At 40.9% G+C, this 24979-nt stretch overlaps 1 protein-coding gene and 1 long non-coding RNA gene across 8 annotated transcripts in view; one reads left to right on the forward strand and one right to left on the reverse strand.

The window, feature by feature from the left end:
• Positions 1 to 979: 979 nt before the first annotated feature.
• Positions 980 to 24979, reverse strand: part of SPTLC3 (serine palmitoyltransferase long chain base subunit 3) — a 292640-nt gene continuing 268640 nt past the window's right edge. For all 7 annotated transcript variants that reach the window (XM_085218945.1, XM_085218943.1, XM_085218944.1 and 4 more), the window contains 5 exons: positions 21371 to 21590; positions 19097 to 19223; positions 7309 to 7444; positions 6317 to 6446; positions 980 to 3966 (listed from right to left, as the gene is read on the reverse strand). In XM_085218945.1, coding sequence (XP_085075071.1) covers positions 3853 to 3966; positions 6317 to 6446; positions 7309 to 7444; positions 19097 to 19223; positions 21371 to 21590 — 727 coding nt within the window. In that variant the 3' untranslated portion in view covers positions 980 to 3852. The remainder of the gene's footprint in view (positions 3967 to 6316; positions 6447 to 7308; positions 7445 to 19096; positions 19224 to 21370; positions 21591 to 24979) is intronic.
• LOC146544866 (uncharacterized) overlaps positions 22504 to 24979 on the forward strand; it is a 39906-nt gene continuing 37430 nt past the window's right edge. The window contains exon 1 of the long non-coding RNA XR_014881875.1: positions 22504 to 23384. This is a non-coding gene — a long non-coding RNA (uncharacterized LOC146544866). The remainder of the gene's footprint in view (positions 23385 to 24979) is intronic.

Consider the following 24979-nt stretch of genomic DNA (forward strand, 5'->3'; position numbering starts at 1 on the left):
TTCAGTTACCAATATTGGGATGGCATCTGCCATTTCTCAGCCAGTAGTGTGGCTTCTTTAAAATTTGGTCCTGATCTGTGTTTAAGAACAATTAAACTTCAAGGACAGATAAAAAGCAGATTAGCATATATTAGAGATTGCTATTGCATTTCTAAGGAGGCTAGAAAATACACATTCAAGGAAACACCTTTAGTGTAGGCCATTCTTCCTACTTTGTTGTTTTTCCCTATCTCAGCAGGACAGGGAAATATGCAATGCCCATTCAAGCAAACACATTTTGGAAAAAAGAAGAAAAAGGGAAAGAAAATTCAAATCCTACCTTAAGTAAATTGAATCTCATGTCATGGTCCTCTGTGAAGAGCAGCAGCTGTGAAACAGTCTGGAGACATCAGTGTTCAGATCCCTCAGTAACAGATGCAGGCAGCTCACCTCACAGACAGATCCCTCTTACAGTTGCTACAGGTTTAAACTAACGGTATTGACTTCAAAGCAAGGTATAACCTGACCTACACCTGTGTGAGTAATAGGTCAAACCCCTCTTGGTTCTGCAGCTTGTGCAGGTCAGATGTGGTGCAGCTGAGAAACTTAGCAACAGCAGTAGGAAACTTTTATGTGAAAATGAATGATTAAGATCTGCAGAAGCTGATGAGGATACCAGGAAAACGAGGCAGAAAGAGGCAGTGCCTACAATCCAGTGATAACACATTTCAGGTCCCATGCAGGTGGCTGTGTGTTTTCCCTGAGACCTGGAGGATGGAAACTTGCAGAAAAGAAAGAACAAGGTAAAGAGGGAGAAGTGGATGGGGGAACCACCTTGTCAAATAAGATAAGGTCAGGAAATGTAGGCTTTCTGAAAGATGAGGTGGGATAAACGTACAGGAAAGAGCAAACAAGTCAGCTGCTTTGTCAAACAGACAACTGGAGTCTTCCCCTTGCATGAAGGTCAATCAAGATTTTAGGTAAGATAACGAGATGCTGGAACTGTAGTTTGCCAGCAAAAAGTTGGTGACACATACTTACATTTCTGCTGGGTTAAAATATGACGACTTGAGCAATTTTTATTTATTGAAAGCAGTTCTTCAAAACCCTCTAAAACAATTACAGAGAACTACATCTCCCAAGAACATGCACACTTGAAGATGGAGTATATTGCAGGAAATGTGATCCTTATGCTAGATGTGCTAATTCCCTAATAAATACTCCACCAGTTTTTTCTTAAGCTAGCTAAAATAGGGTCTTCCAAGTGGTGATCAGCTCTAAATCTACTAAAATTGATGTAAATCTGGAAAATCTCCACTGAAATTACACTGGTGGAACAACCAGTGCCAGACCATAACTCAGCCTCATGGGGAAAAATCTAAGAATCTGGAGTTCCTGGGGGTTGTATTATTGCACCAGGGGGGCAGGGACCTCTCCCAGAACATTCCCCAAGCCCAGGGATAGTCAGCCTGTACTTGCTCTAATGTGCAAGGGATGGAAGAAATCAGAAGAAAGCATATAATAAATCAACCAACAGTCTCTGAAAAATAGCTGTCCTGTCTCCTTAATATGAGAGAGAGTAATGTTCTGAGGGCAGGAGGAATTCAGCCTTAGACAGAAAACATTCCCCTATAGGGGGACAAAAAGTGATCGTTCTGTAGCTTAATCAATCTCAGGCCTCACTTTGAGGAAAATAGCATGCTGCCTGCAACAGCACGTATAATAATGCTTGCTGAAATATAAACTACGGCCAGACACCCCAAGATGGAAGGTCAGAAGTCAACTGAGGATCTGGCCACAGATGTTCGGCAACGGAGATCAAAATGCAATATATCACGCTCAGTACTTTTCCTCGAAGAACAGGTTGTGAAAATTTCTCAGCCCATCTCCTTTGTAGTAGTGCACTCACCCTGCATGTAGCCAAGCTGCAAATCACAAATCGCCAGGTTACTTAAAGACAAAGTCCACCTTTCCTAATTTTTCCATGTCCCATGTCCAAGGATGTTTTAATATTTATACAGTGAATTTGCTCTTATCCACAAACGCAGCTCCCTTGGACCTCTGCAGTGCTTTTCTAGTCCATCTACCAGAGCGAAGAATCATATGACACAACTTAGTCCCACCCCAGCCCTTGATATATGTTTCCTAAAGCCAACATCTGATATCATGGAATGTGTTGTAATCAGTTCTTAAAGTTATAGCACCACTGGATTTTTATTAACTTGCATGACAACAACAACAAAAACCCAACAAAAAGTGGCCCCTCATAACCAATCAGCCTTGTTATATCCTGAAAGCAGCTTTAACAAGCAGAGAGTAATATAGTGTAATTGGTACTCCGCAATTTAATTGTACTGTTCTTAAATCTAATATTGCAGCTGTGGGTTAAGTTTACACCACAGCTTTCAAGAGAACATGAAAGTGTGGTACATCTGTGCAACAGAAACCTAAACATCTCTCATCTGATGTGTTTACAATGACATTTGATAGTGTGGAATGGTTTGGAGTTCATTCTTAAAGCTGCAGAACCACTTTTCAACACCACAGAAAAGGGAAAAAGCTACAATATCCCTCCAACTACCCAGCCCACACAAGGCTGACGGTTCTGCTGCTGAAGGCATTGCAGGGAAGCTGCAGACTATAACATTTCCTCCAAGCATCTTTGAGCATCTGTCATTTGAGCAGTGGAAAGGAGAACAAGGACGTCTTCCTCTCAGATGACATAATCAATTATTTGAAAAATAAGCCACTCAAAAAGCCTGCAGCCTGACAAGCAAAACAATCCCTGACATGCATAAACCAGACAAGAACATTTCAAGAAATGTTATTAAGTGGGTGACCTTAGTGCAGTTAGGAATGGCGGAGCTCTCAATTTAGCAGGTGGGAGAACTGCTCACGGTATCCCAAACGTCACAATTCTGTATAACTAACAACTTAGGCATTATGTACTTGTTAGTGAACTTATTAAGCCCATAAGTAGTTCAGGAAACTTAGGAATGGGCCCATAAATGTCATCTGCAGTTTGTGAACTGCGAGTATCTGACTGTTTTGATCAAGTTTTTTACGGGAAAGTTAAATGGTTATTAAAATTATTTACTGCTGCTACATGAAAAGGGAGCAAGCCTGCTGAGAAGCTCTCGTCATAATAAGATGGGGAAGGCTGTAGGTCAAATGCATTAGAATAAAAACATTTCTTTTTCTAAGCCCCAACTTTTGTATAATATGAGGCTTACAGTATATTGAAGTGGCAGAGAAAGGGTCTGTGGAGGGGAGGAGACATTCCTCTTTCCCATAATCTGCTGTCAGAAATATCTGATGAGGTAACTTTTCTTGTTCTCAGCATTAGCCATCTTCTAACTTTTTTTTGTCCCTGGGAAAAGGCATGATAGGGCAAATTAGTTAAGAGGTCACTTTCTGCTCTGTAGCAATCCACAGTGATGTCTTGATTTATGCTCTTCAGCAGACAGAATTCAATTTCACTGATGAAGCTCAGTTATACTGCCATACTACACTGGATCCATTTGGTTTTTAACCTTTATTCTTTCAGTCAAAAATTAGGACTATCTGAAGCCTCTTCATAAAAAGGGGCCATAACAAAAGCTGTACGCTAGCAACATGATCAATGGATGCATTCATTCTGCATAAAAAATACCATAAGAAGAACAGATCTCCTGGGAGGCAAATCTGTATCAATATTTCAGTCTCTTAAATACAGAAATTTGATACAATAAAATGCAAAAACCAAGCTTTCCCTCCTTTCAATTAACTGAGAAACAAAAACTGTCCTTAGAAGGGAAGAAATGCATTCATATTTGGTTTTTGGGTTTTCCCCCCTTTCATAGCATCATAATGTTCTCTTCATGGGTGGAAAACTTAATCTTCAAATTCAAACCGATTTTCTTCATACAGTTCAGGATGAGATGACTTGGAATATCGTGAATATTTCAGTTGTAGAAAATCACCCAATTCATCCAGAGCATTCAAAACCTGTAAGAACCATCACACGGTGTCAATTCTCTTGGGAAAAGAAATGGAGTTTGATTATCTTCAACTTTACAGCAGAAGAACAAAGCCATAAAGCCATCACACAAAGTGTACAAAGGGCAAATACTGCTTTTAAGTTTCTCAGAATGAATATTCAGTCGCTGATGTACAACAGCATCCATGAGAATGCGTGAGAATGGACTCCTTCCAGTCAGAATGTGAGCACAGATTAAAAAGATGACATTCTAGAAGCATGGGGTCAAACAATAATCCAGGTAAAAAGTTACAATTGCTTGTGAAAAAGACACGTGTGAGGCAATACTTCAGTGTTTTCATACAGATCCTGAAGACTGAAATATATTTTCTTGGATGAGACTCAGAACACAATGCTAATCAGAGTCATTGTAAATACCCTGAAAAGTATTTCTAATGCGTTCCACTGTGTTCTTGTAGTAGTATCACATGCAGTATTAGTAATGCATTAGGACTGTATTGCAATTTGCTGAGCTGTGTCCCCAGCTCTCAGCGGATTCAGAAAGTGCTACATCACAGAAAAGCAGCTAAATGTCTTGCAGCATCTTAACCACAGTCAAGAACTGCCAGACTTTTGGCAAAGAAAACAGCAAATTTGATTGTGAACCTGTTTCTGTTAGGCCACTGAAATGTGCTCAAGTATTTCAGTAATGGCTCATGCAAAAAGATAGCTTCAAAATCATTAAAAAAATTGTTACTGACAGCTTGCCATTTAAGTGGATCTTTCCTTTTCATAGTTCCAGACCAAAATTCAAAGTAAGTTTTGCCAAAGGGAGGTGGAGGTTTTCATTGTGCTTGTTACCTGTTACTACACTGGATTTAGGAATGTTCACAAAGGACTTGCCCTAAGAAAACCTTTCAGCCTGCGTGTAATTAAACTCAGGGCATTTCCATTCCCCCATAATGTAAGGACATTTAAAGAATGCCACAAACAGTACAGAAATGACTTCAATTTCCAAGGTAAAACCACAGTATGTTCAAGAATGATAGCTGGGAAATGTTTCAGGCTGTCACTGGCACCAGGAAGCAGTGATGTGCAAATAGGAGAAGCAAACACACAGTGATGGCTTACAGATGTAATGGGCTTGACACTTGGAGTGGGTGGTGAGGAAGCAAAGGAAAGCAGCAACCTCAAGAGATTAATCTTCAGATCAACCTCCTTTCTTTCTACCAGTTATGTAAGCCAAAATCTGTACAGCCAAAGAGTAAAAAGTGACAGCAACCAAGGCGTGTACATAATTATGTTCAGCTCTACGCGATTTTATGACATCATACCCCGCTAATAACTACTGCAACTTTAAGAGCAGCAGGGATTTTGCACTGCACACATGCAAAGCAGATTTCTCAGTGTTGTTCGAGTGAGGCCCACATTAGCACAGGAGCTGGTTAACCAGGCAGGGCTCCCACCTCTAACCCATATGAATCTCAGGATGCAAATGGGAGTCAGGGGCTCTTTGCAGGCAGGCACAGGTGTTTGCCTGCATGAAGAAGTGGCATCTGCTACTCAAATGCCTTCTATGTTCACAGGGTTAGTTTTGTGGTTTGTTTTTCCTTTAAGCATCATACTTGTACAAAGAGAAGAAGATGAAATCTTGAAATGTACTGCTACCCTCAGCACTGCCTGCCTCTAAGTTGGTTTATTCTGAGAATGATGATTATATATCACGCCAAGACAAAAAGACCTTCAGCAAGAAGGGGAGATGAAAAATGTCGGAGAATTTGTTTTTTTTTTTAAAAACACATTTCTAACTGTGTTGGAATGGGAGCTTAAGATGGAAGTCTCAACGTATTCTTGATAGTCTTTCTGTTGTCAGAGAAAGTTACAGAGCTGAAGGGACCAGACAGCACCAATTAAACCTCATTAGGTTTAAACCATTCCAAATACAGTTTAGAGTTTCCACCTGTACCCCCAAGGCTGTCCCATGTACTACTGCAATTCGAGAAACAAGTAGAAGTACAGAATGAACACAGGGGCATGGAAAAACTGATCTGCAATTATTGCATATCAGTTCAGGTTTCCTACTCTGATAGTTTTGACTTATCAGCTAACTTTTTTGTCTTGCTGTGTTTTTCATGTATGTCTTCATTAGTTGTGACAGATTTGGCCACTACTAGAAATAGAAGAATATAGTAAGTTAACTGTCTCATAATCTGTATTTTAAAATAAAATATATAAGGCTACAATGTCTTTAAACATCAAGTGACAAGACTAGAAGAACAAATGTAAAAATGAAATACTGAGATTCAAAGTAACAGAGACACAGCTCCTCCCAACCCCCTTGGCATCTGAAGTTAATTTCAGCAGGACATCTGTGCTTACCGTGTCTAACATCTCCCGTGTATGTGCAGCTGACACACAAAACCGAGCCCTGGACTCTGTGATAGGAGTAGCTGGAAACCCAACCACAACAACCCCGATATTTTTTTCTAACATGCGTCTTGCAAAAGCCCTACAGAGTGAAGAAGAAAAAAAACAGAAGTAAATTACCTCCAATAAACTGACCACAAAGAGAAAACATTCAAGTGTAATAAAACAATGGGTAAAATCTTGACTTCAATTGAAGTGGATGGTAATATTCTCACTGAATTTCATAAAAGCCAGAATGTTATCAGTAGGACCAAATTGTTTGCTGTTTAACAGCTCACAAAACCAAGTGAGTGTCAAATACTAGTGGTACGACAGCAGAGGAAGTATTGTAGAGTGGAACCGAGTCATTCATGTCAATCAAAGGCTTTGAGTGCAAATCAAAATGTGTGGGCCTTTGCAGTCCTCAAGCACTGAAGAAGTCAGGCCTTTGGAAGGTCTTGGAGCTTGTTTCCAGCTCATCAACAGGAATCAAACAAACTGTGTGATGGTTTAGTTGCTCCAACAAGCATTCTGCTTGTTTGGGAGCATTTTGCAAGGTGTGTAGTAGACCTAGAGCACACAGCCATTCTAGGTGACCTGCAAAAATCTCCCTGTATGCTGACCACTACATTTGTTATGTCTGTGTCACAGCATAAGTACTGCTCAATGGGTACTGAGTGGTAAAACATCGCTGTGCAAAGATTGTTCAAATATCAGATGGGGATAAAGAGAATCCATCAAAACCAACTCATACTTCAAAGCCTGTTTATCCTTTTCAAGGATTGCTAGTTAAAAAATCCAATTTCTAAATGTTATCAGGAATGTTATTCTATGAAATCACCTAGCAGATGCTGCTTCTCTTATGAAACATATACCAAAAACAACTATATTTTTCATAGCTTATGCCAAGTAACCTTCAAAGTTGAAGGTGTTGGTTTTGCTTATCAGGTGTTTTCAGTACTTACCCTATCTTACCAGGCATATAAAGGAGTAACGGGACCACAGGAGAATCATCATTGCCATAGATGATGAAGCCCATTTCGTGCAGTCTTCTTCTGAAGTATCTCGTGTTTTTCCCCAGCTGGCGCACTCTCTGGAGCCCTGAAATGTGTCAGTTGGGAGAACAGTCAGTGCAAAGGTAATGGGCTGGAAACAGCTGTAGGTAACAATGCAAAAAGTTCAACTGAGATATACGCGTCACCGCTTCATTCAGAATAAAAGCATGGAATGAGCAAAATGCAGATATATGGATTATTATGGCATCGTAGGACAGACAGCTGATATTTCTGTGCTTTCAAGCCACCTTCCCACTGGCAGAAACTGTCTTGTTTCATATCTTCTGGGGATATAGATGTGAACAATTCGCTTTACAGTACTGCAATGAGTAAAGTTTGCTGAACGACACACACAGAGAAGCAGGTATGAGTCATTACAGATACAGGGCATTATAGTTAGGGTACATTCTCAACACAATTCACAGTAAGGAGAAACAACAGATCTCAATACATACATCAATATATTCATGTATTGTCTCACTAAAGGCATTCTGCAAGACTGCTCATATCTTAGGCAGTTATCTTACTCAGCCTATGGTAAGCTTAAAAACTTGTTCTCACCTTCCTCTGCAAAGTAAATGAGGAATGTTCAGACGGAAAATGTGGCGATCCCATGAAATGCTTCCCTATTCTTTCTAGAGATCCCAGAGGCCCAACCTGACAATCTCTTCCATACATGTTGTCACTTGCATCAAACAATTCACACCCTCTCATTCACAGGACAACACTCAGCTAAATGCAAGCATTCAGAGTAAGCAAATTATGGAACTATATGCAGTTGTGACCGTACGTGTTACTGCAGTAAGGACAACTGCTAACTGATGAGAAGCTTCAGTTCTGTAGCAAGAAGTCTGATTTTACAAGGAATTCTAACTGATCCAAAATACGTTGTCTTAAATCCTGTGTTGCCTAGTCTTTGATATTTCTTTGAACTACTGTATTCACTTCAGTCATGTCCGGTAGCATGTACCATAGGTCCTGCTGCAGACACTATGCAGACTTGCCCTGGTTCCTGGGGATTTGAGCCACTGCTGTGCTGTGCTCCAGCACACTGCAGGACTGTAGTTTTTCAAACATTTCAGACACAAATTTTGGTTCCTACATTATCCTCACTCAGCCACTAATCCACAGATATGTCCCCCAGCAGAACAGACAGAAGACTTGAAAACAATTATTTTAAATGGAAAAAAAAGAAAGAAAGAAGACCAAAAACAGCAGAGAAAGTGCGCTAGAAAAGTCAGCTCAGCTTTCTTTTGCAGTGTCACTAAGAAAGCAAACTCTGACAAGCACAGTTGCCTCCCTACCCACTGCATACAAACGAGAAGAGCCACACTAGTCATTACTGTAGGCAGGGGCTAGAGAATGCCCTTTCCCCACTCTACCCACATTATATTTCATCAGCAAGCTGATCCATGCGCTGCATTTCTAATGCTGTACGGTGCTGACAGGGATGGTGCCCCCTAACCCATACCCGCACGGCTGCTGCTTCCTGCTGCCTCCCCAGCACCAGCCCTGGGCTCTCACAGTCACACAATGAATCAAGCCAGGTCCTCCATCTGCCTGACCCGGCCAGGAAGGAAACTGCCACAGCACTGTCATGCAGATCAATTCTCCAACCACTGGCACTGTGCAGGTGCTCGTGCTCACAATAGAAGATGTGCTAGGAACATGTAAGAATGGGACTTAGTGGGACAACATCTCAGCTACATTATCTTTTGTTTCTCCTGTTCACCAGCCCATACCTCCAGCAGTGCTCAGATCACCTCACCATGCACAAGCACCAAAGTCCCCAGTACAATTCATTCTCTCTTTTTCCATTTGCTTTTACTTTGCCTTTGCACAAGTGTATTTTGTTTTCACTTTCCATTTACTTTTTCATTTTACTTTCCTTTTCATTCCCTTCATTCTCCATTTACAGCTTTCTGCTGCCACCATTCCCTGACGGGATGTCTGGTTCCTGATGTCCCATCTTGCTCCTCGTAACTCAGGCACTTCCACCTGCTGCACACCACCTTTGGCAGACTTGTCCTCCAACCACATTCAGCTGCAGCACCTGCTGTGCCTTTTCTTCCTTTCCCCTCCTGGCTGAAGTGGGGATCACTATACCTACATAAACTCTTCTCCACTAATCATTTCCGAGTGCACGTAGGTCTGAACAAGATCTACTGCTTCATCTGTTCTGTATCTTCCCGAGTGAAGGCTCTGTCAATGTTCTGGCTGGAAAATTTATAGGGAAAGTGGGACTTGCCGAACAAACTAGAAGATCTCATAAAACCAGTGAATATGTAACTTTATGCACGAACTGCCCACGCAGACAACCTGTTAGTTACAGTTTCGGTCATTTAGCTTAAAGCGTTCGGTTGAAGAGATCTGCTGGGTTAGAGAAGGCCACAAATAGTTTAACCATCTCTCTAATGCTGCTAAAACAAAAACAGCTGTGCCAGAGAAAGGAAAACAAATGAAACACAAAAGCATCCTACTACAAAGCTTTCCAGTCACTAATAAAAACAATAGTCTGTGGTATTTCCAAAAATATTTCTGGTGTAGTAGATCTTTAAGACCAGGAGGAAATAGTGGGGAGGAGTGATGGAGGCAGGGGAGGTGGCAAAGGAAAGGGGCTGAAAGAAGAACTTCAGGACAATGTGGCTGGAGTCTAACGACAGAACCTTTTAATTAAGACTTTATTAATGTCTCCTGTATGCCCACTTTACAAGGAAGTGGGTGGGGAAGTGATCTGAATGGGGGGCTCACAGCCACTGCTGCTTCTTGCTGTCTTAGCCGCCCCTAAGCTAGTTTCCAAATGCTCAGCCTTTGAAACTACTAGATTTTCGATTAGGGAAAGTTTTCATAAATGCAGATGTTCTTGGCAGATGCAGCTTAATACTTGCTGCCTTCTCCTCTCTATTCAGCTGTTTACCACAAAGCTGGAAACAAAGTGTCAGCCACGCAAGATTCCAGGCCCTTCGGTATTTATCAAACCATATGCGCACGGCACAGGACTTGATCGTTTTGTTTCTCTTTCTTTTAAGTACCAAGAACTTCAACTCCAAAGCAAAAGAAATACAACAGCTGAAAGAGCATTTTCTGGCAACCCCTAAGTGCCAAACACCTCCTTTTGCAATTCTACCCTGCTAAACCCATGTCCTCGAACAGCTGGTGATGGGACGGTACCCTTTTGAAAATCCCCACGGAACTCATTTGAAGAAAGCCAATGCTGATGCAAAAGAGCCACTTCAGTGTTTTAGAAACATCTCGAAATAGTAATGTCACTTGCAGAGATGCATTAAAGAGCCTAATAAAAGATCAGAGCATTCGCATATATCTGGAGGGGAAAAAAAGCACATTAGGAGACGATTGCTACAAACACTGGTGGGTGGCTGGCTGGGAGGAACCTACTTCTTCACCAAGTGTCAACACTTTCCTTTCTCATGTGAAGTTTTGTGGTCAAAGACCACATACACACAGCATATAAACAGCCATCTTACGCGCTGTCCTGATAAGAGCAATAAAACCCTTAAAGTTTTCAACTGTATTTCAGTGCTTTTTCCTGTCCTATATGGACCCTCCAAAGTCAGATAGTGGAGGCAGATCAGAGCAAAATGTTTATTTTGGTATCACCGGCCCCATTTTCCCCCTACACTGCAGATTAAATCAGCATAAAAGTGATGGAATTCAGTTTAGAATTAGATCTTAGACCAAATCTCACTGTGGTATGTTTAATCACAGGCACTTTATTTAAGAACTATTTTCTTTGATTCTTGAGGCTGTGATCTTGCATCTCTTAGTCTTGCTAATCACCTCCTTTTATGAGCAAAAATCTGCAGAGTCAGAACTAAAAGGATACAACTGCATCTATTTGAGGGCAAGAATTTGCCTGTACAGCACTAACTACAGGATCAGAGCCTCAGCAAATATATTTGTTCAGAACTTCCTAGTTTTCAAAATTCTTGAGGATTTACAGCCTCCACAGCCTATGCAAATAGCCTACAGCATAGCTTGGAGGATACTCAGGTCGTTACACTCCCTAAAACAAGTGAACCACAACATGGCACATGTTCAAAGAGAACAGAAAGCCTGGACAAAGGAAAACCGACCCTTTGCTAATTGAAATGAAGCCCACTAATGCTCCCGAGTTTGCAGCTATGGTTGAGCATGACCTTATTAAGAGCCCCGCATGTTCTTTTTAGCTGAATTGAAAAGGGACACAAAGAGGAAAAACTGAAGGATGAAGGATTCTTAAGCTTCACAAGTTGTCTTCATGTTGCCTGGAATTTATAGTGATACACAGGTTACTGGGATTGTACTGAAGTACTGGATTATTTACTTGTACAGTACACCTACTGCTGGTACATTCAGAGATTACACTTGTTACACTGCTTTAAAATATTTATCTCAAGATTCTAAGGTGTTGGAGATTATAGGAAAAATGGTTTATTTGACATGCATTATTGCACATTGCCAGTTTTAGCTCATTAATCCCTGCTATCTTTTCAAAGGCATTATAGCTCACAATTAATATGGTTTAGTTTAGGATAAAAACCAACAAAAAGAGAGAAGGCAATGATAAAAGACAGGTGGCCTGCTCATGATTTCTTTGAAGCAACACACTTTTTAAGAGAGTCACATGGAGCAGAGGAAGCAAGGGACGCTCAGTGGCACGCTGGACTAGGTTACAGACCTGCCTGCAGTGAGGAGCAGCTCTGCACTCTGACAGCAGGAAGGCATCCTGATTGCGGGCCTGGGGGCCTGACTGCAGGTGGGTGTTACCTGGCACAGCTCCAAACACTTCAGCAGAGCTGCGCTACTTACACAGGCTGAGGACCTTATCTTGGCAGCAGAAGAGGTAGTAAAACTATCAGCTCCTTGAAACCAAAGCTTGCTTTCCTCTTCCAGAGATGTCTGCTTTTTCCTCCTGCAAGGTTTTAATAAGGGAGAAGCTGGCTGCGTTCAGTTCTTGCACAAACAGGCTGTCTTTGAACTCTTTCTGTAGGCTTCCAACCTTGGAAATTTTGACTCAGTATATTGAAAACAGGAATAAGCAACCTGTAACCTTTCCTATCCAGATCTCAGGTGTATTTTAATTGAAGGAAAGCTATTTTTTCCTGAAATCACTCCAAAGAAGATAATCCCACATTGCACTCTTCTTTGGCACGTGGTGGACTCTTCAGGATATAAATTCACCTGCTTTAATCTCCTCCAGGTGCTGATTCATTGGGTATTCCTAGATAATTAGTCACACAATCAAACTTTTACATACCACTGTCAGCGTGTCTCTTCAATCTGTGTTCCTTGGATGCAGAACTCAACTCCCTGCCATTCTTGACTAACTAGATAGTAAGAAAGCAAACTTGTAAAGGCTGGGAAAAAAAAAAAAAAGGAAAACAATAGCTCGTCCTCACTAAACTGTTGCAGATGGACAGATTTTTTTTCCTCTCGTTCCATTATAAGAGTAACACACATGTACCTCCACATGCATTAAATCACCAATAGAACGCTATAAAACTGGGGTGCCTAAAGGAAATATGTTCTCAGATAAAAAAAAATCTTTATAAAAAATAACTTTGCTATGAATTGGAGAGAAGTGAGGACATTTTCTCCTCCAATCTAATGCCAACTATAAACCTAGCAATTTCAACTTAATTCAACTGCTAAATAAGCCCTTAAGGACTTACTTAGTTGGTCCAATTTTAACAGTGAACTGCTGCAAAACACTTTCCAGAGCAGACTACAGGAAGAAAAAGAGGCAATGTCAGTTGAAGCAGACAGAGGAGAGATTGTACAAATACTGTCATTTTTACCTTATTTCTCAAATGAGTCGACTACACCTACCAGCACCTTATCAACATTCAGATATATAATGCCAGCACTCAGTGTCCCCCACAAAAACAGGGACAGAGCAACCAGCCTTGTCTGAGCCTTATTTACTCCCAGCACAGGTGATTAACCTCAAAGCACATCAATCTCTCAGCTGAAAGCCAGCCAGTGCTCCATGTGTCCCCTCTGTTTCACATTAGGTGTTTCTGAAATGCCAATGACCCAAATGCAGTTAGAAAAGGCACTTCTCTCCTTCATGCTCCTCTGGCTGAAAACAGTGCTGGACTACTTGGGCAAGCAGCACCTCGAATGGAGGAGGGCTCCTTGTGCTCGGTCTCAGCAGCAAAGATACCCTTAAAAGACAGCTGTGTCCCACTGTCCCTGGGAAAGCATAGCTTTCTCTGCTGGGGGCAGGCTGAAAATCATCCAATAGATTGCACGCTGATGCATGCAGAGAAGCTCACAGGCTCATCGTATCTCTACTTTACTTGCAGTTAATGCTTGGTTGCCAACAAAGTGAGACCTATCCATGGGCAGGGTCTGCTAAAGGACCTGGCACTGGTTTAACTTTGACTATGGAAAAAGTGGCTTCCGAAGAAGCAGGACTTGATCAATCCTCAGAGCTCTTGTAAGTTCCACTGTGAATACTATTATTCCAAAATCCCTTCTTATTCATATCAATGGACTGTCCCTGGATATACTTGGCTTTCTTTAGAAGGTGGATCACACATCAGGTGACTTCACTGGAACAGCATGTCCCACTCCAAGTAAAGACAACAGAATTCAGCTCTGTTTCATCATCCACCACTGAGAGAACATCTGTGATGTTTAGCTTAGACAAATAAGTCATAACAATGTATTATCAACATTAGCATCTTCACTGTCACACTCCACTAGTCACAGAGCTAATGCTGTGCAAATAGGGACTAAATTTGCTTCAGTGCTCTAAATGTAGGCACATACCTATTGGCAATATTAACTTACTTAAAATTAAAGCAGGGTTCAAGTATTCTGCTTGATGGGGACCTGAGAGAAGCAATCATCTCAGAATGAAGCATGGGAGAATTTGAGAGGGAACAGCAAAAACCTGTATGGTTCTTTTTTGTCTCCCTGCTTCTGCAAGCTGTTTCAAGCAGGTTCAAGGGGTCTGTCATTGCATAGCCTGTAGTATTACAGCTTACAAAATAGTTTCATGATCAGTTGAGTCTGGCACAGATTTACTTTGCTGAAAACGGGATCGTTCCCCTTGGCTTCAGCTGCTCAAGTCCTGGCACTAAGATTCACATCCAGCCATATGGCAGACTGGCTCAGGGAACCATTTGGCTGTAGGCTAATCATTTGTGGGGACTTCAGTTATTTTTCAGCTAGATTAGTTCTCTGACTCAGTTCACTGCATGGCTGCACGAACACTGGTGCTGGTGTAAGGAAATGGGGCACAAGTAAGGGGCCAGGAATGGGGAGAAAGGCTGAAAGGAGTTCTAGGCTGCCCTTCTCAGTGCTGGCTTATGCCAGGTTATCATGGTGTCAAACTAAGGCAAAGATAATGTTCTCAAAAGGTTGCTGAACTCTGATAGCAGTGGAAAATGTTGGAAACTGGGATGTTTAAGACGCTGGTCCTCCAGTTATGCAAAAATCTAAGGCAGATGGAAATGTCTTAAAAAGGAACCTTTTAAAACCGGATCCTCTTAATGCCAAGCCAAAACAGAAAACAGCATTCTGCAGCTTCTTTGCAATCTGAATGCACTCAGATGCAAGAACTCATGATCTGCTACAAACAGGAATAAAAACAAGTAGTTGCAAGAAGACAAACCAATCATCACAAACTACATTTTAAAGAAACACTTTCTGCCTAAACAACGTCAGGAATTCCCTTTTAATGAAGACTTGTAGATACCTGAGGATATAGCTTTAAGTTTTGCAGTGTCCCATAAAAACACTTGAAAGTGCCCATTGCTGTTGACGAATTTCTGTATGCCATGCATCAGAAAAACAATGCCTCTGGAAATGCTACAATTTGATTTTTATACCACTATAATTTATTTAGCAATTAAGAAATTTGTTTTGCAATCTTAATTCTGTCTGATTAGAGGTCTTATTCTTTACCTATCAAATTTAAGCGTAAAAATATGTTTTCAGTATTCTCAGGCAGAGGGGAAAAAAAGGTCCAAGGTCACAGCTGGAGGAGCTGTGTTGCAAACAAGCAAGCGCACATGAACATTTGCATAGGTCCAAGCTCTCTGAATAGGGCTAAAACCACTAAGGCAGCTGCTCAGTTTCCTGAGGTATCTCCAGTGGTGTAATGAGAAACCACAAGGAGCATGTATAGAGAATATTTACACTACAAATCATAAAGAGTAAATGCCAAGGGAAATTCTGCTTCCCATATCTTCTAATAAATGAGGAGAGACACATTTGAGATGAAAAGGTCACCAAGTTTTAAGAAGGATAAAATGAGTTTTTTATAGACTGTATGAGCTGAAGTGTGGAACTTGCTGCCTTATGACATTACTCAAGGAAACACAGCTGCCACAAGTTCATACACTTCTGAACAACTCTACTGCAGGAACTATGATAATATCTACGATGTTACACTACCAAGAATAAATGTGCCTTGTTCTAACAGTTGTTGATTTTCAGTCCTGTAAAGCACGACACTGAAGAATGCCAGGAATTGCACTTATACTAAAAATGCTCCCAATCTCTTTTACTGATTTTAAGAGGATCAAATTGCAGGATACAGACATCACAATATCATGACATTAATGTTTCAACCTGATCTAGTACTTGATCTAGAGGCTGGCAACCTTGCCTGTGCCGGGGAGGTGGGAGGGAGGTGGGACCTTGATGATCCTTGAGGTCCCTTCCCACCCAAGCCAATCTATGATTCTATGACTGACCTTCCAATCAATCATATTTTTAATAACTGAGAATAAAGAAGAAAATATGGGAGATCAATCATTTGGATACAAACCAGGATAAAACACAAAGAGTATTACTGCATTTCTGGTCTCAGGTATTATTCACTATATAATTCCAACTACCCTACTCTCTTCTAAATCAGATGCTTAACAGAACTGTGGAGAATAACTGGCAAGACATGGAAGAAAACCTAAAAAGCACAGTATCTGGGAAAATAAGAGAAAACTGTGAAATGCAAAAAAGACTGAATATTTTCAGAGCAGCAATTTAAATGATCAAATCAATCCTCCTTCCCTCGATTTTCTATTAACCAGCTAAAGTGTTAGTCATGAAGTTCACAACAAGCCAGATTAACACATCTGTCACCCTATTATTTCAAACTCTTCTCAGGAAGTACCTTCTAGTTAACATAGAACTTTCTAGCAAACTATAGTTTAATTATTTTCCAAAACATTTGCAGTATTTTCTGCAAGGCTTCCTACTCTATAGAAATGCCCCTTGGAGGACAAGCCACCAAATCAGATGCCCTTAGAAAGGATTTCCCATTCTCCTTGGGGAGGGAACGCTATTTGAAACAAACTGCAAAATAAACTCCCTTTACCAATTCATCAGGCTTTCAGAGAAAAGCCACGGGATCTCAGTTCCACAGAGGGACCATTATCACTTGAAACTGCTCTGCCCGGTGTCTCCGCTACATGGCTTATGCTCCCACAAGGACCGCTCACACCCAAGGTTCACCATTCTCTGTAGCAGCAGACCAAGACAACACATTCACTGTTGTCCTTGGAAACAAAACTAACTAGAAGAGACAGAGCTTTCTCTCTTCCTCTCCTTTCTGAGTCACCATACCCCTCTCTCTGTATGCCTAAGCAGCACTGTAGTGTGAGCCAGCACAACAGCTCTTCCCATATTTTGGTGTTCTTTTTGGTAGTCCAGAAAACAGCCTAATGAAGGAAGGCCCACATGAAAGAAAACACAGCAGACTAAAATAATGAGTCTGGCTCAGAAGGGCAAGAAGTGTTTTTACACATCACAGTCAGTTTGCTAGCCTTTGTACAATACTCTAACCTATGACATTTATTTGCTCATTTGTTCTATTTATTTGCATTTCACAGTACAAGACAAATTTTAAAGAACTAACAGAACACTAGTTTATTAAAGAATTTGCAAGATGCTTAATAAGCACTTTGTGCACAAATACAAACATCGTGTCACTAAAGAACACCGTTTGTGAAACACAAGACATTGCAAACTCTTCAGTCCTAAGACAGCTTGACATGCATGTAATAAAAGGCTCTGTCTTAAACCACGTTCTTCTACTAGCCTGCACTGAGCTGCATGCAGAACCATGCTAGCTGAAGGTCACTTGTAAGAGGCTTTGGAGGTTTGGAAATGCTCTGTGTGTTTAATGTCTTACATGCAGCATCCAGGAGAGCCCCGAGTATGGTACTCTTGGAAAGGCTCAGTGTAAGGCCGCCCTCTGACGGCAGCATTTCCTACAAACAGGCCAGTGCACAGCAGGATGGGCTGCACACAGTTCCCAAAGTAGAAGAACCATGTCAGAATTGGTCTCTTACAAGGAGCAGGACGTAGACATCAGAATACATTGCCCTGACCTTTCCACTTGAGGAGATTAAGTACAGTTTCCAACTTGCCTTCTCTGTCAAAATGGCAAAAGCATCATTTCCTCTGTCTACACACTGCACTGGAATTTTGCTGCACTTTGCTACTGGACTCAGCAGAATCTGGCACTGAAATTGGATTCTGTGTCCCTTCTTTCGTTCACTGGCACCTTGTAAACTCTGGCCTCACTGAAGGGCTGTGATAAACATCACAATAGTCTCGTGTCTATCACGGCAGGAAACCAACTTCTAGGCCACTGCAGCAGAATAATGCAGAGCAGTGCGGTGTTATCTTACATCCCCATACATACCTTTTTTCCTTTCCAACCCCACCTTTCTCCCAGTTAAATGTACCAGGGAGGGCTAATACAGAATTGCTGTTTAGTCCTGTGCTTGGTATGAGATAACAGCACAGCCCTGCTGGGCCAATATAAAGCAGATTGCAATTCACAGCAGAGTCTTATCTGCATCTGCATATTATACAATGATGTGATACTCAGGTATTGCTGACAAAGACTATACAAATTCAAAAACCACCAGCTTTTCTCTGAGGTATGAACTAATGTAAGGACATTGATTACGTATCAATATCACTTAGAAATAGTCATGGTATATATAGCACGGAAATATAACATGGTATTGCTCTGTTATGTGCTGCGCAGAAAGCATGTTACACAGAATGCTGGACTGTACCTGCATCTGCAGCTTCAGCAAATGTATAAAAGCATAATATTTTGTAAAGATGCCACATACATGTTTTTTTGGGGAGGACTGGGGGGGCAGGAAAGAGGTGTGAAGTAGAGGTGGACAAAACATATTTCAAAACTGGTTTGAGGACACCATATCCAATTCTGTTGTAAGGTGGGAGCTATTATAACCATCATCTCATACCACAATTTAACATCCAACACACTCATGTGGAACTTCTGTGCCATACTTCAGATGCCTGCCAGTTTTGAAGGTTCATACTTATACAGAGCTGAAGTGGCAGCACTCATAGAGGCAAGCTTTTCCGAACACCTACTGCAAAGTCAGACAACCTACCCAAAGGATAATTTCTGTACTTCTATTTGTTACTGCAAAGCTGGTGACTATAGGTGGTAGACTGGAGTATAGAATTCAGGAATATATCCATCTCTGCTGCATGTAATTGAGTGTGGAAAAAGTAGTACAGCTGATTGCACCTACAAAGATGATAATCTAGATATTAATTGTACAATAAAAATGATGCACTTTGTATTGCATTACCTTCTCTGGGTGTTTCCTTCTGGGTGACATTCTGTGTGCATCTGTACACAGTAGATGTGACTGAAATAACGGACAGGCTAAAGAGGGTGGCTTACCTTGCGTTGTTCCGTCTAACCCCATGAGACACTTCATTGCTCTGATGATTTGCTCTGCCACAGGTGGGCACATGGATGTGGCGTACACAGCGCTGTGAGAATGAGTTCGTAAAAAGTCCACGAGGCCCTTAGACAAGGGAAACAAAGTATGAATGAACTTGGAGGTGCTCGGACATCAGATCTGCCTTTTAACTAACACAGAGTGAGAAAGTGCAAAAAAAAGAGGAGGTTTCACCAGCTGTTTACTTTCTTGGCTGCTCCCATTAATACACAGCCTGAAGAAACATTAGGCAAGTGCAAGCACTTTGCGATGTAAGGCAATTACAGCTGAAATAAAACAATGTGTATGCGCTGAGACTTATTATAAAGGAGCCAAAATCATTCAAAGACCAATGAAGAGCTGCTTTTAAAATACTGTTCAGTCCATCTATGAATGGGAATGAAATAAAACTTACATGACAACAGCACAGTTTCCCTGCCACAAGATCTAACGCAGGAAAAGTAGCCCTACTGGAATCTGTCTTTGGCTATTAGCACACACATTTTTACAACATAAACTTCCCATTAGCGCGACAGGTCCAATCATGTTACAGTCTGTAGAGCTGCTTTAACATTTCCCTGCATATCTAAGAGCACAAACCATGATCCTAGCAAAAGCAATGCTGTGCTGTAGGCATGTTTAAAGCACCAGTAACTCCTGAATGCAGGGATTGAGTAGGAATTCAGAACTTGATTAAGACTATCACTACTATAACAGTGCGTATTTATGCACATATGTAAATTGCTGAGTAACTGTTATTGCACTAAAAGCTAAATGCATGGTAGTGAGAAAGGGATGATGTCTGCTTGAAACCATGCCTTGATAAAAAATGCATCCAGAAAATAAAGACACTGACGCAAATTATTGCCATAAAAGTTGCATAAGTCTATGCTGAAACTCCAGTGCTAGGAAAAAAGATTTACTTAACTTTATATATGTTGTGCATTGCTGCATTGCTACATTGCAATTGTAATCCTATGGGTTTAACCAAGTAGCTGAGAAAGCTTCTGTGCTCTTACTGACCCAGCAAAAAGAACCCCTGTAAGTTTATGGTTGCATAAATGAAGGTAGGTGAACAGCTGCTGCCAAGGTCCAGAAGCCTGAGGCAAAGCTTAGTGATACACCAGGTGTGAAAAGCGTGACCACTTTCCTTTAAGAAAACTTCCAAGGATTAGATGATTAATTGCTATAGACGTTTTTTTCACAGGTTCAGACATCCTATCATTTCTAGCTTTATTAGCCAATTTTCCTTTGTAAATGGCAAATCTTCAGATATAAATTCAGGAAGCAAACAAAAGAAAGTTGATTCTTTATGTATTACGATAGTCTGTTTAAGATCTCCAGATGCAAAATCCCCCTAAGATGGTGAGAAATAGATGCTTCACACTTTCTTACATCCCTTTTATTCTACTCAAGGGCTTCCTTATTAACACTTTCCTGACAATATCTATATGATCTGTCTAAATAGGCTATCTCCTCTAAATAGGCTATCTCCTCATTCAGTAAACTACTTAAGAAATACATTCATGTATTTTTGAGAGTATGAGGAGGGTAAAAAACCAGCAACTACTTGACATCTCTGTTAAGCAATAAAAATGATGATGTTTCACAATGGCATTGATTACACTTTCTCTTCTCCTACACTCCCTGTTAAAACAAGTTCAGCACTGCTTTCTGTTGACAAGAGGTTGTTTTGTCAATGCATGTGGAGAAATTGAGGTCAAAGATGTTGCTATTGCGAGAAATCCTCAAGTAAATCCTCTTTCTCCATCCTAAAAATGCAGCTATGGCAATCCACAACTGGTCAGGAATTTTGTATCAGTGGATGAAACTGTGGCTTTAATTTCTCAATCTTGCTCCACACACTGGTTACAAACATGAAATAAAGTAGCAAAGCACTCTATAAGCAAATTAATGTAGTGAGATATATTTAGACAACCACAAAGTTTTTAAACTTTTCCAAGACAAAGAAAAATCATCAGGGTAGCGTGAAAATACCCAACCTAACCAAATAATATAACATGAACATGAGACAAAAATAAGAAATTCTGACAGTTTAATGTTCATTTGGGATTCCGACAAAAGTGGCACTATCTGTAGAATTGTGCTCAGCCTATCTTACAATCTGTAGAATTGTAAAGCAGTCTATATGAAAAGATAAAAAAGTTTATTGCATGTAATGACAAAGTATTTTTCCTCCCCTAGATGTTAACATGTCTGTGTTTTCCTTTTACCTTTTTGCCAGCTATGTATCCTCCAGCTGCACCAAAGCTCTTTGTGAATGTTCCCATTAGTACGTCAACATCATCAGGATTCATACCAAAGTACTCCACAACTCCTCGTCCTGTTGCCCCCACTGCACCAATGCTGTGAGCTTCATCCAAATAGAGGTAGGCTTTGTATTTCTTCTTCAAGGAGACTATCTCTGGCAGCTGCACAATGGACCCTTCCATGCTGTGGAGAGAATCACAGATGAGCAACAAATCCTGTATCTTCTTTTCTCCTTAAAATACTGCCAAAGAAGCATAGGCATTAAGTGCATAGTGAAGTTACCCCATGGAAGATCTTCTGCAAACTCCATTTGTATATACATTTCAAAGAAACACTGCAAGCATCTTCCAACAACGAGTATAAAAGTAAAATAATTTTAGAATTCAAACAAATAAAAATAGCCAAAAAGTACTTGAACATTTGCAAATTGCCAACATGCCATAAAAGAGAAGGAAAAGTATAAAGTGAAGGGAAGATATTCACCAAAGTAGCATATCACATTTGACTGCAAAAAAATATATATATATTGTAATGAATTATAAGGAACTGCTATAATTCACAGTGGTCCTTCATCCATCTACTGCTACTGTGTCAACATTTCTGGATAATAGATCTAGAGAAAAATCACCCTGGAGCAGAGGAATTGGCTCTAATATGGCCCACATGAAATGCATAGATAGTGCTATGGCTCAGAGCAGCCTCAGTCTTCAGAGTGGAGAGAATCAGGGATTAGAAAAGATAATTCAGACCCAATCTGGTTGCTCCTACCAGATGAATGGAAAAATGTTTCCATTCTTTTTTTATTTATTTTCTTAAGGCCACGTAGGAAACAGAAATATTCTAAATATTCTATGCTTTGATGCACTCAGCATTCATTTCGTAACGAGTTGCACACATTCTCTTCATCAGGTCTAGTGAGCATGTCTTAAATGCTAAATACTTCCTATCAAACCCAAAATGAGTGCACTGTGCACCCCAAAAAGCAGCACCCTGTGGCTACCACCTGCAGCTAAGGCGTATCTAGTTGCATGTGCTACAGCAGTTTCAGGTGAGTACAGCTGTCACGTTTGCTCCCAGATGGCACGTAAAAATGAGCAGCGTGTTCAGTACAACTTGGCAGTTTTGTGATCTTGGGCCAGTGGCTTTCACAGACTCTTCTGACTGTCATTCAAGCTGATCTATGCAGCTGGAAGGTCAGTACTACAAAAGGGAAATTATGTGTTGGCAATGTTTTACAAGTTTTATACTTTTTTTTTTTTTTTTTTCTCCTGAGTAAGCTTGGAAACAGCTTGAAGTTTAGGAGAAATCAGCAGGTTTAGTTTAAATGAACAGTATTGGATAGCAGCCATGGACAAGGATTGCCTGTGCTGGTCAGGTTCAGAGAGCCTGGCTGTGTCCACCTGTAGGCACAATTTTGGGTGTCAGGTGACTGCTGGCAGATCCTGCTTTCTATCTTGCACAGCCATAGAAGAAGCAGCCATAGAGACATGTACAGCACTGCAGTTTCTTGCAGCAAAGGGCAGACAGGCTTGCGCTGCAAGCTCTTGAAGACCGAGCTTCCCTTCCTGTCACCCCGTGCTGGGGACAGAGCCCTCCAGCAGTCAAGCAGTTCTTTACAGCTCTGGGAGAAGCAACTTGAACCACCACAGCTATTTTCTTAATGAGTACAAGAGCAGAACCCACAGTCCTCACGTGACTCAAAGTCGAACCATTAGTCAGCTAAAAATTACACCAAGTCTCTGGGTGTGTGTGGATATGAAGCATCCCACGTGCTAGGGAGGGCAGTTTTGGCCATCTGGTCAGCTTGCAGGATGGCTAAGTGGTCAGAGAGAAAGTGCAGGGCCAAGGAGCACCGCTGCAGGAAACAAAGAAGCATCCACCACTCTGTCTTCCAGAAATAGCTGGAGAAGAAAAGAAGAACGGTACTTTTTCCACATTCACACGGGCATCACATAACAATGGCTCATGGAGATTCAGGTGAGAAAAACAGCTTTTCTCTTCAAAAAGATGAGAACAAAAACAGTAAATTAAAAATACAAAGCTTGATTTACTGTGTATTTGTCATTTTCAGTGCAGAGTGAGTGCTCTTGAAAGACACTAGCTGACATAAACATTACAACAGTTGGCAAAGATCCTAACAAGGGCCTGAAGCATCCTTCGGGCAGGTAGAGCACCGCTGGTTTTGTGTGTATTTCTTGGGCTGCTATTCAAACAGTCCTCAGCCCTCCTGACGGCAGAGATGAGAGTTGTTTCTGTGCTACTCTATTTCTGGTTTTGCTTTTGACTCTGGGAGATGGTCTGTGATATAAACACCGCTCCGTTTAGAACTGCTCAGAGATAAAACTCACTTCATGTGTCCCCCTGGGTAGTCCAAATGAAAAGTTTACTGAATCCTTCAGTAAATATTGATATCAACTGAGTTTAAACCAGAGAGCTCGAAGTAAATGAACTGCAGTGCCTCTGTCTTAGTCTGGCTGTGTCACTTGCACAAAACTACTAATCTGTTTCCAGATCTGCTCAGGCACATCTAAAGAGCTGTATGCAGATGAACATAAGCTGGGTCTGCCCATGCCAGACATTAGCATTATGTGGTATTACATCCTGTCTCACAGCAAAAATTATTAGCTTGGCTGCAGGGATGCACAGCTTCTAGACCGTAGCTTACCCTCATCTTCCTTGGTCAGAGGGTGGGCAGAAGAGCTTGCATCAGTATGGACAAAGTTTGAATCTCCTTTCAGACATGAGAACATAACTCAAAATTTTGGGATCACTGAATTTTGAGGCTTGGTACAATCCCAACAAGCCACCAAGAGTCTTTCTGAAGCAGCTGATGAATTCTACAGCCAGGTATGGTGAGAGACAGTATTCGTGCTGGCCATCTCTTTTGGAATACAAGCTTGTTCCTGGCAGGATATTCTGACAAGTGCTGTCCAGTTTATTCTGAAACTTATCAGTAAAAACAGCTTACTACAATCTACCATGGTAACACAGTTTCAATCTTTTTTTTTCTGTCAGAAAAAGTAATCTACCAACACTCAACCTATTACCTTCTTCATAATTCCATCACTCAATTTCTCTACATATGCACCAGCATTACAGTCCTTTCAGCATTTGAAAAATTACTGGTTCCCCTTTCAGGTTGATCTGTAACTGGGAAACCCCTTCTCTCCTGATCTATTACTCCCAAAATATATGCATTGCGTTTTTTATTTATTTTAATATTATTTTCTTACATAAACCTTGGGCTTTCATACAACAATCTTTGTTTTGTAGTTTAGAGTAATAGTTTAAGGAAACTCCAACAGCCCTCAAATACAGTGCCATACACTGAAATGAAAGAAATTTAATGCTGGTCCCTGGCCAAGGACATTAAATGTTACCCCACTCTTTTCTAAAGTCCTAACATCCAATCCCAGGAAATAAAAAAATAACCCTAATAAATTTCCTATGGTATTGTTATTGAAACTCAAGGAACTTCTCCTGCATGTGAAAAAGAACTGGATAATATCCAGTTAAGCAGAGAGCTGTTTTCTGAGCTGAAAGAAAATATACTCAAATTAAATCAAAAGCGG

This window comes from Meleagris gallopavo, chromosome 2, assembly GCF_905368555.1.
Source record: "Meleagris gallopavo chromosome 2, MGAL_WU_HG_1.1, whole genome shotgun sequence".
In the NCBI taxonomy this organism is placed as follows: domain Eukaryota; kingdom Metazoa; phylum Chordata; class Aves; order Galliformes; family Phasianidae; genus Meleagris; species Meleagris gallopavo.